The sequence below is a fragment of the Mytilus edulis genome, chromosome 3 (genome assembly GCF_963676685.1).
Source record: "Mytilus edulis chromosome 3, xbMytEdul2.2, whole genome shotgun sequence".
In the NCBI taxonomy this organism is placed as follows: Eukaryota; Metazoa; Mollusca; class Bivalvia; order Mytilida; family Mytilidae; genus Mytilus; species Mytilus edulis.
In genome coordinates, this window is record NC_092346.1 from 93,935,305 (window position 1) to 93,955,157 (window position 19,853).

Consider the following 19,853-nt stretch of genomic DNA (forward strand, 5'->3'; position numbering starts at 1 on the left):
TCCATTCTCAATTTTATAAAGTCTCCTACCATTATAACACGGTGATAGATCCGTGTTTTACTTGCTGGGATACTAATAAATAATAACTATATTTCTGATCTAATTTTCTATTCTATAACTGAACTACATCTATATATTTACACTACAAATCTACAACTCCCAGTTTATGGCTACACGTGCTGATCTTATCTATATTCATGCATATTCATTAGCTATGCCGGTAGGCGTGTCAAAATCGTATCATAGATGATACGCGATAATGACCAGCCAGTACACACTGTAATGATTTTATTAACCAGTATTCAAAAGATAAACATAACAACGGGTCCACCAATAATACAACAAAAATGACAAATTAGTAGAAAAAAAGCGCTATGTTTTTATATTGCTTGCAGTGCAATATTCCAATAAAAATAATCTACTCACAAACCACTGATCTCAATATAATCAGCTAAAATACGGCAAGCTTTTTAGAAAAGCTATTACTTGTATATATATACACTCATTAATCAGTTACGGAATCATTTCAGTGCACTTTCGAAAACGGTGCGGATTTTACCTTGTCCCCAATGGCAGATGAAGTGAAAGAAAAAAATTGGTACTTGCCTTAGCCATGTTTCTCTTTTAGTCCATTATGAAATTCCGATTTAACTATATATAGATTTTGAAAATTCATGTATCTCGAATATTGGAGGTCGTTGGTTCGATCCTCTATTGTGCTATTACAGAAAATCAAATAGCCTGTTGTATCACTTTAACAGTTCAAAAAATCAGCACCCGTTCAAATCGACACCTGTTTAAAGTCAGTAGTTATATCATTTAAAAATATTTATAAACTTACCTTTATTTGCCCTTTTAATTAGTTTTTCATGTATTATAAATTCTAGTCCATGACCCCTCCCCCCCCTTTTTCTGGGAAAATGCTTGTTATATAAATCGGGAATCAATTAAGTGTAACGGGAATGAGTTTTCCCGAGTTCACGGAATATTAGAAAACAGAATACGTCGTTAATAATAATATAGATTTAATATCAGCCAAATAATTTAAGCACAGTTTACAATGAATAATAATACTTTAAATGTTTAGAATGGCGAAATGAGACATAATGGTGGTTACAAACGTAGTCTTAATAAAATATCAACCTGAAGAAGGTGATGTTCAGTGTTTTCTTTCTCACTCAGTTCGTAAGTGCAGAATGCAAAACTATAGTCTGACGTCATCAGACCGGCACGGGCCGGTCCTACCGGAAGAAGACCGGTAGGCCCGGTAACCTCATAACTAGCTACGGCCAGTACGGCAGTTTAGAAGCTATTATACTTTTTCAAAGTGGTTTTTAATATGAATAATTTATAAGGTAAAACCAACCACCATTACACTCCCCCTCTCTTAAGACCTAATGTCGGGACGACATTAGTCCAACGATAAAATATTCAATAGAATAGATCAAAGTACATATAATATGAAAGCATGTAAGTAGATTTACCAAGTCCTTAATTATGTTTAACTTTAGCACTTAATTAACATCAAAGAAAATCAATAAAAAATTTCATTTCCAAAACTATTTACCTTGATTTTCTTTTTAAATTTCTTAAATCAATTTGAATTCTTAGAAATTTTTATCACATATTTCAATTTCAAATTCAACAAAATACAGTCAACTAACTTTTCCAACCAACTTTCTTAATAAATATATAAATAATGAACACTCAACAATTTCACAATAAGTCAGTCATATATAATAACTATAGTTCCACAAAACAAAAGAATTACGGTTCCATATGTCTGAATTGCTGGTCCTTCCATTTTAATTCGGCAAGTTCTGTGATTAAACGACGATTCTCCACCTCAACCTCTCTCCTCTTCTTTCTTTCGACCTCAAGTTTGGAACCCTCTTTCCTGATAGTCTCTAACCTTTCCTTAGCAACCTGCCTCGTCCTTCCCAGAGAGTCCATACTATTTGATAGGAATAAAAGATATAAAGATAACTCAGTCTCACTCTCTGGGATGGCAGGCAGCTGAATCGGAGGGTAATCCAGGCAGGACGTCTGGCTGGAACTTTCAGTAATAGCAATGGCAGAATACCCAAAGGAGGTATTATAAGTCCTATCAATAGCTGTTGAAGTAGTAGCTGTACAAGTAGTCTCTGTTGCAGTAGTATCTGTAGAAGTGGTATCTGTTGATGTAGTAACTGTAGAAGTGGTACAGTACTACCTGTGACTTTATCTTATTAATGGTGGCCATAAAAAATATGTTCACCATGGTGGCCCTATATGTTCATCATCATACCCCTTGTTACTTTTTTAATACACAAGGTATTAATCAAAAACTAGTCAAGGATAAAGGGAAATCTTGGATGCATTGAAATGTTAAAATTATGTAACTTACAGGTCATGTGTCTCAGGTAAAATATACATGTATGTGTTTGTCAAATTTATTAAATGTGATTATAACAAGAAATTCAAAAGTTAAATAAATAATAAAACTAGTTGTAAAAATAGCTTAATGAAAAAAATTGTCTCATAACTATTAGTTTTGATATTATCCCTTTTATATGATTTTTAAACAATTAAAGTTATTTTTTTTATATGTATTAAGTCTATTTTTTGGTAAGTGAAGAATAAATGAATATCATTTTCAAATATAACTGAAATTATTTACAATGCCTGCCTTTTTCTATTGAAAAGGTGTTTCTCAAATTAATTTTCTAATATTAAAATGGTTTATTATTGTAGATAGACTGATCTGCATTCAAAATTGTCTAGGAATTATATATTGTCAACTATTTTCTATTTCTAAATAATGACCATTTATTCTCTACCTATTCACACAATCAAGTTTACAGTTTTTATCATAAGTTTTTATTCTTAGATCTTTCTTTAATTTTTTTTTTTATCAAGGACTTCAAAAGTCTTATATTAATTCATTCAAGTCCCTGCAATTATTAACTTTATCTAAAAGGCCTAGGTCGAGTGACATATTCTTTGCAAATGTATACCAAGAATATGTATCATGCCAGTCCAGCACTTTCGACAATATAATACACCAAAAAATATGATTTAATTAATAGACCATAAAAGTGTCACCATCTTTAGAAGTCACAGTACTTTATTTTTTCTGGAAACAAATTTAGACAGAAATTAACTAAACTGAAAATAACATATTTGATAAGTTTTAAAACAATTTCTTTAAATAATTTCTTTTCTTAAAATTCACTTTATTCAGATATTAGAACATTTTTCATTATGATTAGCATTTTTAATGAGCATTTATCAAATTTTGATGATAACTAGGTGGGCATTTGGAAAATAAGTCTTTTCAGTGATTGTTTGTGCACAACTCTTGTTTTGAGATTTAAAAATAAAATAGATAAACAAAGTTAGTTTTTTCCTAAACCATATACATGTATAAATGATACTTGTAGTTTTCGAAAATAATATTACATGTATTAGATGTTATCAAAATTTATTGCAAAAGGATTGATATTGATCATCTTATTTTGTTAAGAAACTGACTTCCTTTCTCAATTTTATTGTTTAATTACTTTCATTTTTTTTTAAATGTCATTGGCATGATTATTAGTTATTACTTACCAAGAAGAAATTAAAAGAATAAGAAACAAAAAAGTAATCAGTAATGAAAAAAACAAACATAAATGAAAAATAAAAACAATTTAAAAATAGAAATTTAATAAAATTCAAGACAAAAAAAAGTAATAATTAATTGAGTAAAACAATATTTTATTCTACATTTTCAATAAAAGGTGAAATGTCAATTTTAAAAGAAACCTGAGTTACCTGTACAGGTAAATTTTAATGAAACATACCAACTTAAAACTCCAACCCTGATTGATTTTAACAGGTAACATAATCAGATAACACATCTACCTATGTTTTATGACCCCCAATAAATGGCCAACATCTCAAGATTGAATACCCCAATAAATGTTCACCATTGGATGTTGACCATGCAAGAGGGTGGACATAACTAAGAGGATGTCACAGGCTGTACTGTATATGTTGCAGTAGTGTCCGTGGAAGTAGTATATGTTGACGTAGTATCTGTAGAAGTGGTATATGTTGCAGTAGTGTCCGTGGAAGTAGTATATGTTGACGTAGTATCTGTAGAAGTGGTATCTGTTGCAGTAGTAGCGGTAGAAGTAGTGTAAGATCTTTTCTGATAATCAGACAAAGAAATTCTAGATGAAGTGGTTGGGAACTTCCTCGGAACTGACACTGTAAACTCAGGTCCATCATATATGCATCCTCATTAGAAGGGTTGCCTGTAGCTGCTAGAACAGATGAAATTAGTGATATAGATGGAGTGGGTGATGATACCAGACGGACTGAAACTACGGACTTAGAGCCTAGGTGCTTAGTGGGATTCACATCTGAAGAAGCTGACTGCCGGTTAGAAATCACAACGGATGATAACTGCTTAGTAGACCTGACTGAAAGTGAAGGTGAATCCTGAGCAGCTTTGTCTGAAGGTGAAGGTGATACTTGCTTGGCTGAACTTGTGTTAGATGAATTTTCTCTCTCTGTTGATCCGGCAGAATCAGGTACCAACACTCTGTTTTTGTATATAAAAAAACCAGGGTCAATAAACCCTTTGTTGTTCCTTTGTGTTTTTTGGCATTTCTCTACGGCAGACTGTATCAATCTCATATCTGTCATATAATGTTGGCGAACCAAATGGATTTTGATGTCATGTTTCCTTCTACAGGACGCTAAACAACCGGCTACTGAACATTCATACTTCACACACTTCATAGTGTGTTTTTCCTCCCAATGTCTCTGATACTTGGTTCTGTTTTCAAAGGACTTAGCGCCACAATCTTCCACCGGACATTGCATTCGTCCCCCAGGTTTAAAGAAAAATTCAATGCTTTTTGTCAGTTCCGACATCTCTGTATCCATTTCTTCCTCGTTGTATTCCAATACATTTTTTTACATCCTGATTTTCCATGCTGTGAATAAGAGAGATACTTAAAAAAATGTTTAGTATAATAGGTGTAAAAGTTTTTCTGGTTAGATTCCTACGATTTATACTTATTTTATTTTTATCTATCATTATGTAGACATCAATGCTGACGATCCCCCAATGTAACGGGAATGAGTTTTCCCGAGTTCACGGAATATTAGAAAACAGAATACGTCGTTAATAATAATATAGATTTAATATCAGCCAAATAATTTAAGCACAGTTTACAATGAATAATATACTTTAAATGTTTAGAATGGCGAAATGAGACATAATGGTGGTTACAAACGTAGTCTTAATAAAATATCAACCTGAAGAAGGTGATGTTCAGTGTTTTCTTTCTCACTCAGTTCGTAAGTGCAGAATGCAAAACTATAGTCTGACGTCATCAGACCGGCACGGGCCGGTCCTACCGGAAGAAGACCGGTAGGCCCGGTAACCTCATAACTAGCTACGGCCAGTACGGCAGTTTAGAAGCTATTATACTTTTTCAAAGTGGTTTTTAATATGAATAATTTATAAGGTAAAACCAACCACCATTACATAAGCATGACCGGAGCAGACCCCTTCTATGGCAAACAGTGGGCCTCTACTTATGAAAATTTCTTGATCCACCACTGATGATATCTTCATGATCTTGAAAGGCTATTATTTTTTTTTATTTTTAAAATTCCTTTATTTCCATCAGTTGCCAGTGGCGGATTCAGAGGGGGGCGTAGAGGGCGTACGCCCCCCCCCCCCCCCCCCCCTTTTGCTCGGACTTTTTTTTTTTTTTTTTTTTGTAAAATGATTAATCAGACTAGACTTCGTGAGCTTTGCCATTTCCCATGTACTCTTTATTTTATTTGTATGCGACAATTCTTTAATTATTAAGATATTTTTCGCTGGAATCTACTGATTATCAAAGTCATGTGTCTATGATTCGCTATGGTGGAGTTGACCAGTGCATCGAAAAAATTGTCGCTCAGTCATTTTAATATTCAAATTACAGTAACACATTGCTTTTGCTGAGGATGATAATCATGACACCTTCAAAGCGACACATGATTGAGCAAGAACGTATTGACTTCTATTTCATTTTCCACCAAACAGAAAGTAATACTCTATATATACAGACTATTACACTCTCATGACAAAAAAGTTCCGCATCAATATTAAACACCTACGAAAACATGTTTAAAGGGGCCCAAACGCCCCAGCCTATTTTTTAAAATAACATAGCTGAATAATGATCCCCAGTCAGTATAAGCTCTACATACATTTTAAGTCTAATGTACGAACAATTTGATTTGAGTAGACAAGTCTTAGATATTGGAGAGAAAAAAATTGATTCTGATTTTTGCCTCAAACAAAAATTCTGGTCGTATTTGGATTGAAAGCAAAAATCTTGTCCACATTTTTGCTATTAGAAACGAAAATTTCCAACAGAATTATTAAGCATTCAATGAACATGATGAATAATAAAGAGCTGCGTCATGAGCGCATGATATCCCCGTCGTCTTGTGTGAAAGTTTTATGCAACAATGATAAATAGTTTCTGAGAAAGTTTTAAGCAATAACCATATATTGTTTTTGAGATACGGCGGAACATATTTCCCCTCCCCCTCCGATCTTTTTTTTTACAAAAAATCTAAATATCACTAAAATATAAAATTTTGAATCAAAACCAAAAAGTATACAGATCTTTAGAGTAATATAAGAAAGAAGTGTGTAAAGTTTTAAGCAATAATCATAAATTGTTTTTGAGATACGGCGCGACATGTAAAAGAAACCTCCCCTTTTTTTACAAAATACTCAATAACTCAAAAATAAATTTTTTATCATCACCAAAAAGTATACAGATCTTTAGATTAATGTAACAAAGAAGTGTGTAAATTTTTAAGCAATTATAATAAACCGTTTTTGAGATACGGCGCGACATGTAAAAAAAAAGTCCCCCTTTTTTACAAAATACTCAATAACTCAAAAATTAAATTTTGAATCATCACCAAAAATTATACAGATCTTAAGATTAATATAACTAAGAAGTGTGTAAAGTTTAAAGCAATAATCAAAAATTGTTTTTGATATACAATGTACGGTGCGACATGTGAAAAAAACACCACCCCCCCCCCCCTGTTTTAGTTACAAAGTGCTGTAAATCAAAAAGTTTTAATCTTAATATTTTCACCAAAAAGTATACAGATCATTTGACCATCATAAGAAACAACTATAATAAGTTTCATGAAATTTGGATAAGTCGTTCTCAAGTTACGGTGCGACATGTTTACGCCGGACAGACAGATGGACAGACATACGGACAGACAGACAGACGGACGGACACCGGACATTTGTATAACATAATACGTCCCGTCAAAATTTTGACGAGCGTATAAAAACAGGCATATTTTATTTTGTGGCAAGAGTTTGCATGTCTGGCCGTCATATCTGTTTCGCCGAACTGATATATATTGAATACTTTTTTCAAGACCAGACTGCAACCTGCCTGCTGGGTGTGGCCCTTATGTCTCAATTTGTCGGCCGTCAATCATAACTTCGTTGTCATTTCAGACTCATTATTAGCCTTTGGTTGATTTGTAAACCCTTGCTTCCCTTAATTTTGTTGGGTGAAATATATCAACCAAACATTTGGATAAAAATTGCTTGTCTTTTTTAACTCGTGACTGTTGTATTTTAAATTTAATCATATAGTCTGGCATATATCTTGTTTACAACACGAAATTTGTGAGGTTGTGATAAACTTATTACTTGCAACAAACCGGCGAGAATTTTCCATGCACATCAAATTTATCAGAACATACATGTGTACATTAGCTTTGGATCCATACTACTAGTATCATTTAATGATAGACAATAATAGGGAGAATACAGTATCGAAAATATCCAACACTTACACTTTACAGCAACTACAAAATAAACATGCCCTGCGCCAGGAACCGTTTAAAAAGTGCATATTATACACTTTATATTTTATGTTTTTAGCCCAAAAAAGGTCCCAAAAATTTTGCCCCCCCTTTCCAAAATCCTGGATCCGCCCCTGGTTGCTTGTTACATTGTCTTCAAAAAGTCCAAGCTCCTTATGAAGAATACATATAAATTTCAATTCTATTATATTAGTAAATAAAACATCAATTTGATAAATGTTTCTTAATATTACCTAAAAATTTATCTTCTTTTAACTTCTTTGACATGTTTGAATAATACTGTTGTAGACGAGGAGATATAATGGTAGTCTAACTAGTTGAGTTAGGGAAGATCTTCTTTGGCTCAATTGGTTAGAGTGCTGCCTTTAGATCCCGAGATTGAGGGTTCGAATCCTGCTGGTACCATCCATAGATTTTCACAACAACATGAACAATGGCGCTGCGAGCATCTGGTACAAAAATTGTATATAGAATATTGCCTGGCAGTGAGATGTTAGAATTGGTCATGAGGTTTGACTAGCAGGTCATAGGATACCATGGCAATTCTAGGTGGCATTTAGGGAACTGGCCAGAAGGCTTCCGAGTAGAAGTCTCGGAGTTGTACAGTAGTGGACCTGTGAGTAGCTCGAATGGATGGTACGCAGCCCGAAAAAAGAAAAGGGGGAAGAGTGTAGTAGACCTGGAGATATAAAGATAGTCTAACTAGTTCAGTTAGGGAAGATCTTCTTTGGCTCAATTGGTTAGAGTGCTGCCTTTAGATCCCAAGATTGAGGGTTCGAATCCCGCTGGTACCATCCATAGATTTTCACAACAATACACATGATACATTCGTTTTGTAAATTCTATAATGAATAAAAAAAAAACATCAAGTCTTTTCATTTTCTTATCAGATACATAGTAGGATTTATAAATTGAAAACCCAATAATAGTAATAAGATAGTTAAAGCCAAAGTAATATTTATCAGATATTTTATAGCCAAAAACAATATCTTTCAATGTGAAATCTTTTTCTATATTTACTTTTTGCAAAAAATTATGTTTTTTTTCTCCGTAAATTGTGTAAAAAAGAACATGACATAAAATAATATTGATATTCTTCTTTAAAGCATTTGTTACATAAGTCATTGTCTGTTATTTTCCATCTAAATACAAATGAAATAATAACTTTTTAGTAGGTAATAATAACTTTTTAGTCATGTTAGTAGGTAAAATGCTTTGTAAAAGTTTTCATCGATACATCTTCAATTTATTTTCTTTAAAAAAATAAAGTTGTACAATATGGTTTCAAATGAAATTTTGTCTGTAATGGTAAAACATTTAACCATACTTTAATAATATTATTCAAAAGATAAATTCAAGATTGAATTTCCTATACAGACAGGCAAAATGTTTATCAGAACAATCAAGAAAGACTTTAGTAACAGCTTTAATTCAATGTCATTTTACTATGCCTGTTCTGCATGGTATGCTGGTGTCAGCAAAAAATATAAAGATAAGTTACAAGTATTACAAAAAAAATGTGTTAGATTTATAAAAAAAAACACTGGATATAGATCAAAAGTTGACCATCATCATAAATGTATTGAATAGTCAAATGATAGTATTGGTTATGTTAATATTGAAAATCGTGTTAAACAATTGAGATTAAACCATGTACATAATATTTATTACCACCATTGTCCTAATTATATGTATTCAAATTTTACAAAGGTGAGACATTTACATCATCATTTTTTACGAAATAGTGAATATAACTTCTGGGTTCCTCCAGTAAAAAGTCAACAAAAAGACACATTTTATTTTAATGGCATACAAGATTGGAATTCGAATATATGTTGCCAATTAAGGTTAAAAAAATAAAGGAATTTAAAATTAGCGTCAAAGAGCACTTAACCAAAAGTTATAGTGCGGCTTATTCAGACTCCTTTTTATATTATTAATAATATTTTTATATAAATTACTTTTTATATGAATTTTTATGTCATATTAATTTGTGTGTTATCTTTTTTGTATGCCGAACACTATAAGCCGTTTACATGAAGGGACCCCATTGGAAATAAGCTCTAAAGCTTTCATGGGTTATCCCTGATAAAATATCAGCAAATTGTTTCATACACTTTAGGATACTGCACTCATAAAATGCCAATATATTTTACCATATAATGTGTTAGTATTGTCTTTATATATCGTATATATATTGTGTATTGTAGTTATAAATATGCTTGATATTTTATTGAATAAAATATTATTATTATTATTATTATTATACATTTATACCAATAGGTTTCACAATTTGTTTCTTTACTAATCTTTTTCTAATCTGTTATATAATAACTTATTTGACAAAAAAGAATGTCAATATAATTACCACTTATTGACAAACATGGTCTTTTTACATTGACTACACTTCTCGTTGAAATCTCCGATCTAAGACATTGTAACCAATCTTTTGGAATTGCATCCTTTAGGGATGTTAACTCAGCTATCCAATTGGATTTATTTTCAGTTTTTTGCAAAATTACATTTTGTGAAATTTCCCCATTTTCATTTAAAATATCATTCAATTATAAATCATATTACCTTTTATCCAATTTAAAAAAAAAAGACATTTGTTATTAAGTTGAATGTATTTATTCCCCCAAATAATTTGTTTTCTAATTTCGTAAAAGGTTTTTGGTATATCTGTCTGTCCTCCTCCTAATTTCATCCAGCTTTTTAATACATTTTTATAAAATTTTGAAATATTAGGTAGATGTTGATCAACTTTATTATAATCGATATTGATTCATATAAACTGCTAGGCAATTTTCCCCTGAGCATTGTAAGATCTTGTAAATAATTTAAAATTAAAATAGAAATTAAAATACTTTCAAAAAGGAATCTGATATATATATAATTATATAAGTTGCCATCTGGCCATATCTGTATTTACAATGTAAGATTCTACCTATCCATGATGCTTTTAGTGATTCAAAGTGACTTTCAATGTCAATCATATTCAATCCCCTGTTTTCATAACTACCATGACTACCAATCATTGTATTTCTTTTAACTTTATCTGGTTTGTCATTCCAGACAAATGCCAGATAAATTTGAAACATTTTCTTTCTATGTCTTTTTTATATTTTTCTGGAAATATGCATGAGCTAGCTAAAAAGTTTAAGAGTGGTATAATCAAAGATTTGATGATCAAGATTTTCCCTAAAATAGTGAGATTTTGCTTTTACCAAAGAATAAAGAATTTTTTTTTTTCTTTGATGCCTTACCATGTTAAATAGACAAATAATTAAAATAGACTTCCAAGACATGAAATTATTTGGACTAGATAAATTATAATAAAGATTGAATAAAACCAAAGAGTTTAACTAACACTAATATATGTCCTTAATTAACCATATACTAAATACAGTTTCAACATTCAGACATCTTGTACGTTTAGAATTAGCTCTAGCCACGGTATAGCCTTTTTGTACTAATGCGGCATAAAGCAACCAAGAATCAATCAATCAATCGTTTAAATGTTTAACATCCAATCTATTAATGGTAATATTCTTTTCAAAGCACAAAAATGTTGGCATTCACTTCAAAAGCTAACTGAACCTTTAAACAGAGTAAAGATACTGTTGTCAGGTCATTAAAGATGACATATTTCATATATTTTGGTTTTAATATTGATTCACTTATAGGGTCTTTGTATTGGAAGCACTGGTATAATAATGAATAATGGTGGCTCTAATCTTTTATGTTTTCTAACAATGTACAAATGATGTACAGTAGAGTTCCTGGATTCAGCGCTGCTGGTGATATCACACATTAGCTGCTTTCATAATATCTGCAATGTACACAAATAAATTCAATCTTGTAATTGTTTTAGTCTTCCGAAAAGGACAGAAAAGAGTAGATTTGATCATTTCAAGAGTTCATTTAAACATTATGTACATGTAATTGCAATCCCATGATTTACCATGTAGTGAGTCAATTTTCATTAAAAAATACATCATTATGATCATCATTATCATCAGATAGGATTACTTTCATTTTAAAAGTCAAATTTATATTGGATTGAAATAAATTTTGCCCTGCATACATTTGTACATTTTACAAATGTACTTGGCAGTGTGTTTGTTTCAAATTCAACAATAGACGTATTTACACTTGTATGCAAATTTGTCTGCCATTACGTAAAATCACACAGGTTCCCGTAAACATTGACATCATAATTTAAAATATTTGACGTCACAATTTAAATGTGATTGTTGCTTGACGTCAAAAGGTGATTTGGAGTTGATCTAAGGTCATTCGGAGGCAGGATACAGCTAAATACCAAAAGTGTAAATACGTTTATATTTTGTAGTAGTGATGAGTATAAAATCTTTCCTTTATTCAAATTATTTTTGGAAGGCATGCATTAAATCACCAGACTTTTGAAGAACTCTCAAAACATTAAGTCTGTTAGCATGTTTTCATTATGACCACTTTTAAATTCACTGAAAAATGGTATCCATTTATATAAAAATACTTTCCAACATGTAAATACTAATAATTTTTCTTGCAGGTCAAATGTTTTTCCCTCAGAAATATCAGCTGCTAGATGGCCATTTAGATTTTGTGATATAAAGCAAGTGATATCATGTGAAGAGGTTTTAGGCCAGGGAATTTGGGAACAAATTGTGTCTCATACTGGAACAAGAGATTGCAGGGAAACATGGAATTCAACACAGTAAGTAGATTAAACAACAAGACCAACTTTAATTCAATTATAGCAGTCATCATGGTCTTGCATATATTCTTTTCTACCACACATGTACTTAATATACATTATAAAGGGGGGTAAAGGAGTCAGAAGGACCTTTTTGAGACATAATCATTATAAAGGATTTCAAGAGTCTTTTTGTTGAGAGAGAATTTATTGTTGGGGTTTATATTTGTCTAAATTCAGGATTTACATATAGATTTATTAGAACTCTGGAATTAACATAATCTGCTTCACAGATTATTCAATGTGAAGAGTCAAAACTTAATTTTTTGGTTCAATAAAGGAGTAGGTCCGGTAAGACCTCTTTTTGGCCCCAAAATATAGCAGTTTTACAAAATTGTTAAAATGTAAACTTTTAGTTATTTATTGGACAGTAGAATGCTTCTGCTACATAAATATGGGCTGTTTTTGACAATACAATGCACATATATATATCGGGTACTAGCACCATTAAGTCGTGCTAAATTACTGAAATCTTCACAATTCCATCATTTTAGTTAAAATGTAGACGGTTTTCAGGTTAGATGAAAGTGGCCGCATTCGTGTTCATCCTTAATATTGAAATGTAAGTTGTATTTTATGATAAGACATAACATATATAAAGGTTAAGGATGAACACGGATGTGGCCACTTTCATTTTTGACAAAAAAACATCAGAAAAGTGACATTTTTCGGCATATTTGGTAGATTTTTTATATTTGAGCTTGAATCAGATCGAGTTTAATGACTAAATCAGTTAAAATCTTTCACATACACTAATTGATTCAAATGAAATAGACACTTAAGTGTTTAAAAAGTGGTCAAAATCTTTCGTCAGATGAACCTGAAATTTGAGGCCAAAATCGGTCCTTACCGGACCTACTCCTTTGAATTAAATAATAGCCATTCATTAAATATTCTGCAGGTACTAATCCCAAAATAAGGTTCATTATTCTCTATGTTCTCCATTCATTTCAGGATTTTGATTTATTTTTAGGATAAGGCAGTGTCGTAACAGATTTAAATCCTATGGACGCAACTGTACCAGGTCTCTTGGTAGAAATCTTGTTCACTGTTTGCTGATGAAACATTTTGATGGACATTTTATTGCTCAGCAAAAAGTACCTTTAAAACCATTTGAGATATATACTGCCCCATGCAGATATGTCAAGTATAAACCCTTGGTGGACATTTGTTTGGATGATCCTAGCTATGATTATGATGATGCAAGCGTATATTTAAATATTATTGAAGAGGTGAGTAGCCTAGGCTACTGTGATTTATGATTTACTCCAATTTGTTAATTTGATCAAACTTAAAAAAAAATAGCAAGTAAAGTAAAGTACTATATTTTAAGGTTGAAAAATATCAATATTATATACACAGGTGACTAAATTTCTTTGCTCAATTAAAAGTAAAGACATATAACCTTAAATACTGAAACTATAATCATTAATATCTTTAAACCAAGAATAACTTAGAACAACCACAGCCATACAGCATATTGCCCCCTTTTGCAACACTCAGAGAACACAGAATTACTGAAAATAAGAAGAAAAAAAGAGAAAAAAAAGAGATGGCTAACATTTTGCTGGATAACAGCTGGAAGTACACTGTATATGAGAATGATATTTACTGATATGGAACCAATGCACAAATAAGTCATAGTATTAGGTCATTTCAACAATTCAGTACACACATGTTAGACAAAACATGATTGTCTGGCTTCTTTCACTTTATAGTAACCTGTAAGTTTTCCTAGATTGCATAAACATTCCTTCACAAAGTAACATAAGTATATACCACAAAGAAAAAGTCTGACACTCTGTGATTTTGTGTTTAATTGTAAACATTTTTTGTAGGGTTCAAAACCTGACCTTGAAGATAGCATACATGAAACAATGTTTAATACACTGAGTGGAAGCAGATCAACATCTCATTGTTATATTATTAGGGTAGCTCCTAGAGGAATTTTTCAGGTAAGTGAAAGTCAATATGACAGGTATAAATAATATTCATCATGATAAAAAAAATGCAGGGTAACATTGGGATATCCTTTTGGTAATACACGTCACATTGGACATCAATTAGATGTTAAAAATATAAGACTTTGATTTGAGAATTAATTGAATGGTACTTCAGTTTTGATGTTGATTTGAGAAAGGGCATTCAGTTAGACTAAAGATTGGAAGTCAATCTGAGTCTAGTATATTCTGTATACATTGTTGTCTGCTTTTTCGTCGACTTTTGGTAAAAGTAAGAGTACAATCACTTATCTCTTTGATCAGGTTATTGAGTTTGATTTTAACATGCAATCATCTTACTTGACCTGCCATTTTGAAGTAGAGTTATCTTTACTTTCAGTTTGGTGTAAATCTAAAGGATTACCAGTACTCTAATTAAGGAGATGTTATTCTTAATAGAGGGAGATTTTTAGCGCCAGTATTTCATAGTTCATCTAGATTTTAACTTTGACATGATATATATACACTTACATTGTGCATACATGTATATATGCTTTGTTGTTACAGGTGTATGTTGGGAAGATAGATTGGCCAGTTAAAATGCATCAAATGATGATGATTTGTGGTAGTAATGTTACAAAAGAACTTGGATTTAATCACCAGTGTCACTCTACACCTATAACAGCAAAGTATGCTCACCTGGGAGATATATCTGTATCTGGTGATGATTCCCCTGTTGTATCATTATTACTGAAAACTATTGAGGTTCTCTCTGAATATGAAAGAGGCTCGTTTCTTCCTTTTACTGATGATATGATGGAAGTTATTGAGACGAGAAAGAGAACTAAAAAACATATTTCAAGTTGTGTATTTGATGATTTAAACATTTGCAATGCAAAATTTGACCAGTGAACCTCAAGTGAAGATAGGCCTAATGGTTGAATTTTCATTTCATGTAATTAATAGCATAATCATGTACCATACACAATCATTATTTGTAAACTCAAGTTCTGTCCTAATTGAAAGTCTTTGAATTCTTTTCTTTTTCTTCTTTTAATGTGTATAAGTACAGAACATTTGTTATGTAAAATTCGTATGATTTATCCCAAAATTATAGTGAAATGTACCTGCTTCAGGCCTCGACAATAACGTTTGTCCGATTGTCCGGTACCAGAGCAAAAAAAGGTCAGACAAGTAAAAGCTATATAAAGCTTGTCCCATGGGACAAGTAAAATTATTCTGCAGAAAATAAATTTGATGAACAAAGTAATTATAATCAATAAAACAAGAAGAGAAGAGAAAATAAGTTTTAATTTTACATGTTTACTTGCAATCAAATATTTAAAACGGTTCTTTGTCAGGTACTTTTTAACAGGTAAAAGACATACTATTCTCATAAACCAGTCTTACTGATTCGAATCAGTGGCGCTTTGCAGATAAGGTAACTTTACAAGACAGTTCATCACTAGCTCGAAACGATTAATTCTGCTCCAACTTTAATAAACATTTTGGCACCGTACGAGACATAACTTAATAGACGTGATTAATAGATAGTTTGGTAACGCAGACATATCGAGACCAAGACAAATCTGTACATCTATTGTTTTCATACCTTATTCTGTTGCTTTAAAATAAATTATACCGGTAATTTTTTCAACAAAAATACTTTTTAAATAAGAATGAAGAAATTGTTTACCATAAAATTCACTAAATCATATTTGATCCTATATGCAGTAAAAAACAATACTTGCAATACGGTGACCTATAGTTGTTAATTTCTTGCAGAGAGTTGTCTCATTGTCAATCATCAGGGTCTGGATTGGGGGGGGTCTGTTATTCTGTAAACATTTAATTTTCACCCCTTTTTTCTCTAATCTTTAAAAAATCAACCCTTTTTTTCTCTCTAATCTTCAAAAAATTTACTTCTTTTTTCTCTAATCTTCATTTTTTTGCCCGTTATTCTCTGATCTTCATTTTTTAAGGGCATTATTCTTTAATCATTTAACCCCATCCAAACCCTCAATCATAACTCATCTTTATTTTTGTATGCCCCACCTACGATAGTAGAGGGGCATTATGTTTTCTGGTCTGTACGTTCGTTCGTCCATCTGTCTGTTCGTCCGTTCGTCTGTGCATCCAGTCGTCCCACTTCAGGTTAAAGTTTTTGGTCAAGGTAGTTATTGATGAAGTTGAAGTCCAATCAACTTGAAACTTAGTAAACATGTTCCCTATGATATGATCTTTCAATTTTAATGCCAAGTTAGAGTTTTTATCCTACTTACACGGTCCACTGCACATAGAAAATGATAGTGCGAGTGGGGCATCCGTGTACTATGGACACATTCTTGTTTATTGATTGCATTTGAATACACTTTTCAAGTTTAAAAAAAACCATTGACAGGCCTATCGGACGGTTCCTGATCATCTGCCTTGTCAGTTATAAGACTTTGTCATTTATGAAAACTAGAGTCATATTTTTTAAAAGTATTTCAAAAGATACATTATGTATTAATCGAACACTGTGGAATCAACTTCTGTTCTATTGTTTTAGTTTATTTTGTTCCTTGAATCTACTTATTATGCAAAAATGGTTATTCTTAATATTTTTTAGGACAAGTTACAATTTCCTTCGGACAAGTAAGTTTTGGTATGTACTTGTCCTACTGGACAAGTTGAAAAAAAAGTATTGTAGAGGCCTGTGCTTTAATAAATCATTTTAGCTCACCTGGCCTAAAGCTTTTCTCATCACTTGTTGTCAGTAGTCAAATATCTTCTCTGAAACTACCCAGTCATCACTAGGGAATCCAGTTTAAAAATGTGTTTGATGACCCTGCATGCCAACCAAGATGGTTGGATCTTGGTTGGCATGGCTAAAAATAGAACATAGGGGTATAATACAGTTAAATACAACAGACAAAACATTTTTGGGATCGTATGATGTCGTCATCGTCTGGTGGTTGCCGGACAATAAGTTTAGTTGAAGTGAATGGATCTCTATGAAATTTTTTAAGAAGGTTTAATTTGCCTCAACTGTTCAGGGTTAGATCTCTGCAGTCGTATCAGACTGTGCTCAGCGAAGCATTTTATTGGCTTATATCTCTGAAACTAAAGCATTTAGAGCAAATCTGACTGGGGTTAAACATCAGGTTAAGATCTATCTGCCCTGAGATTTTCAGATGAATCAGGCCAACCCATTGTTGGGTTGCTGCCCCTGAATTGGTTATTTTAATGAAATTTTGCAACAAAATTTGTGTAATGGACCACGTCGTCCTAAAACAGTTTGTTTCCGGACAATAACTTTAGTATGAGTAAATGAAATTTATACACAAGTTATAACCTAAAATTTAAGGAAGGTTGGGACTGATTTTTGGGGTTATGCTCCCAACAGTTAAGGAATTAGGGTGCCCAAATAAGCATTTTAGTAGTTTCCAGACAGTGTATGAATCTCTTTGAAATTATACCACAAGTTTCCATATCACAAAGGGATGGTTAGGATTTCCTGGTTAATGAACAATTAAGACAATTTTAAAGCAGTGTCAGGGAGGTAATCAAATCACATTTAAAGAACAATGTATTTAAATTGGTAATTAGGGTTGCAAACTCCATTAGAAAATTGAATTGAGATTATAAGCATATCTTGAGGGAAAGATTTTTTGGGGGAAAATGGAAAAGGGGGTAAATAAGAAATTGATGGAGGGGACAATTTTTACTCATTTCAGATTTCAGAAATTAAAAAAAAGAAAATGTCTTCAAATATTTATTTTTTGCAAAAAAAAGGGAGGAAGGTCAACTTGCAACAGCATAAAATATTGTACTAATGCATAGAATTGAAAATAAATTCAAATCATACAACCAATTTGAAGTTACAGTTATTCTGTGTCAGAAACCTACTTTGTGTTAGATATTTAATTACAATCCAAATTCAGACCTGGATCAAGTACTAATATTGTCCTTTTTTGTCCCAACTGTTCAGGATTGGACCTCTGCAGTCGTATGCAGCTGCACTTAGTGAAGCAATTTCTTTGTTAGAATCTTGAATATTATTATAAAAAGAGATAAACTGTTAACAGTAAAGTAAGATCTACAAATAAGTCAGCATGACCAAAATGGTCAATTGACCCCTTAAAGGCTTTAGGTGTTATTGTCCTTTATAGACAATTCCTGAGGCCCCTCATGGGGGGGTCCTAGTAATCACATAATCACCATTTTTTTGCCAATATAATCACATAATCATTAAATATTTGCTTATCTTTAGTAATCAAATAATCATAAACTAAAAATACAGTCCTAGGTAATCAAATAATCATGAAATATTTGGCTTAATAATCAAATAATCATTAAAAAAAACGGCCAAGTAATCACATAATCAAAAACCCCATGAGGGCCCTCATTCCTCATAAGTTCAATTCTTCAAGAATTTTATGAAAATTTATATCCTTGGTTTATATCAGCAATGTCTTTGACAATTTCGAAAATAAGTTCTGTCAAATACTTTTAATGAGTTATGACCCTTTGAAATATAAATTTTACTGGAAATCACATTGCAATTGCTCTGAAGCCTTCAATTCCCCGTAGATATTAATAAAAGGTCTTATAAAACAAAAACAAGTGCTTTTGGTGTAAAGATTGCATGAAATGCATTCAAAACCCTATGTTACTGACTTAATATCTAAATTTTCCAAGGCTTATCACTTCCTTTTTGATGCACAAAATATAGTTTAAAAATGAGAATGGAAATGGGGAATGTGTCAAAGAGACAGCAACCCGACCAAAGAGCAGACAACAGCCAAAAGCCACCAATGGGTCTTCAATGCAGTGAAAATTCCCCGCACCCTGAAGGGTGCTTCAGCTGGCCCCTAAACAAAAATATATACTGGTTCAGTGATAATGGATTTCATAGTGCATTGATCATAACATTCTATATATCTTATACATGAACATTTCCGGAAATTTATCAATGTAATATATGCCCAGATATTCAATCACAAAATAATATTACACCTGTCAGGAAAACTACATAACTTTTGCAAGATTCAGGAAACGTATATCTGTTCTAAAAATATAAATTAAGTCATTGTTAAAGTCATCTTTCATAATTTGAGTTATCTCCCATTGTCCAGAATTTTATTTGAATCATCTACAACCAGTACTGTATACAATGCAATATCTAATTTTACTTCCCACTGATAAATCAAAGCAATCTTTACCCTTCAGTGCTTACAAGTTATTGCCCTTGTATCTTGGATATA

At 31.9% G+C, this 19,853-nt stretch overlaps 1 protein-coding gene across 1 annotated transcript; it reads left to right on the forward strand.

Moving 5' to 3' along the window:
- Nucleotides 1-501: 501 nt before the first annotated feature.
- On the forward strand, nt 502-15,643 carry LOC139517803 (uncharacterized). Its single transcript, XM_071309248.1, has 5 exons — nt 502-598; nt 12,461-12,625; nt 13,638-13,896; nt 14,503-14,619; nt 15,172-15,643. Exons 1-5 carry the CDS (start codon nt 570-572, stop codon nt 15,514-15,516), a joined length of 915 nt encoding a protein of 304 aa, XP_071165349.1. The 5' UTR covers nt 502-569; the 3' UTR covers nt 15,517-15,643.
- The last annotated feature ends 4,210 nt before the right edge of the window (nt 15,644-19,853 follow it).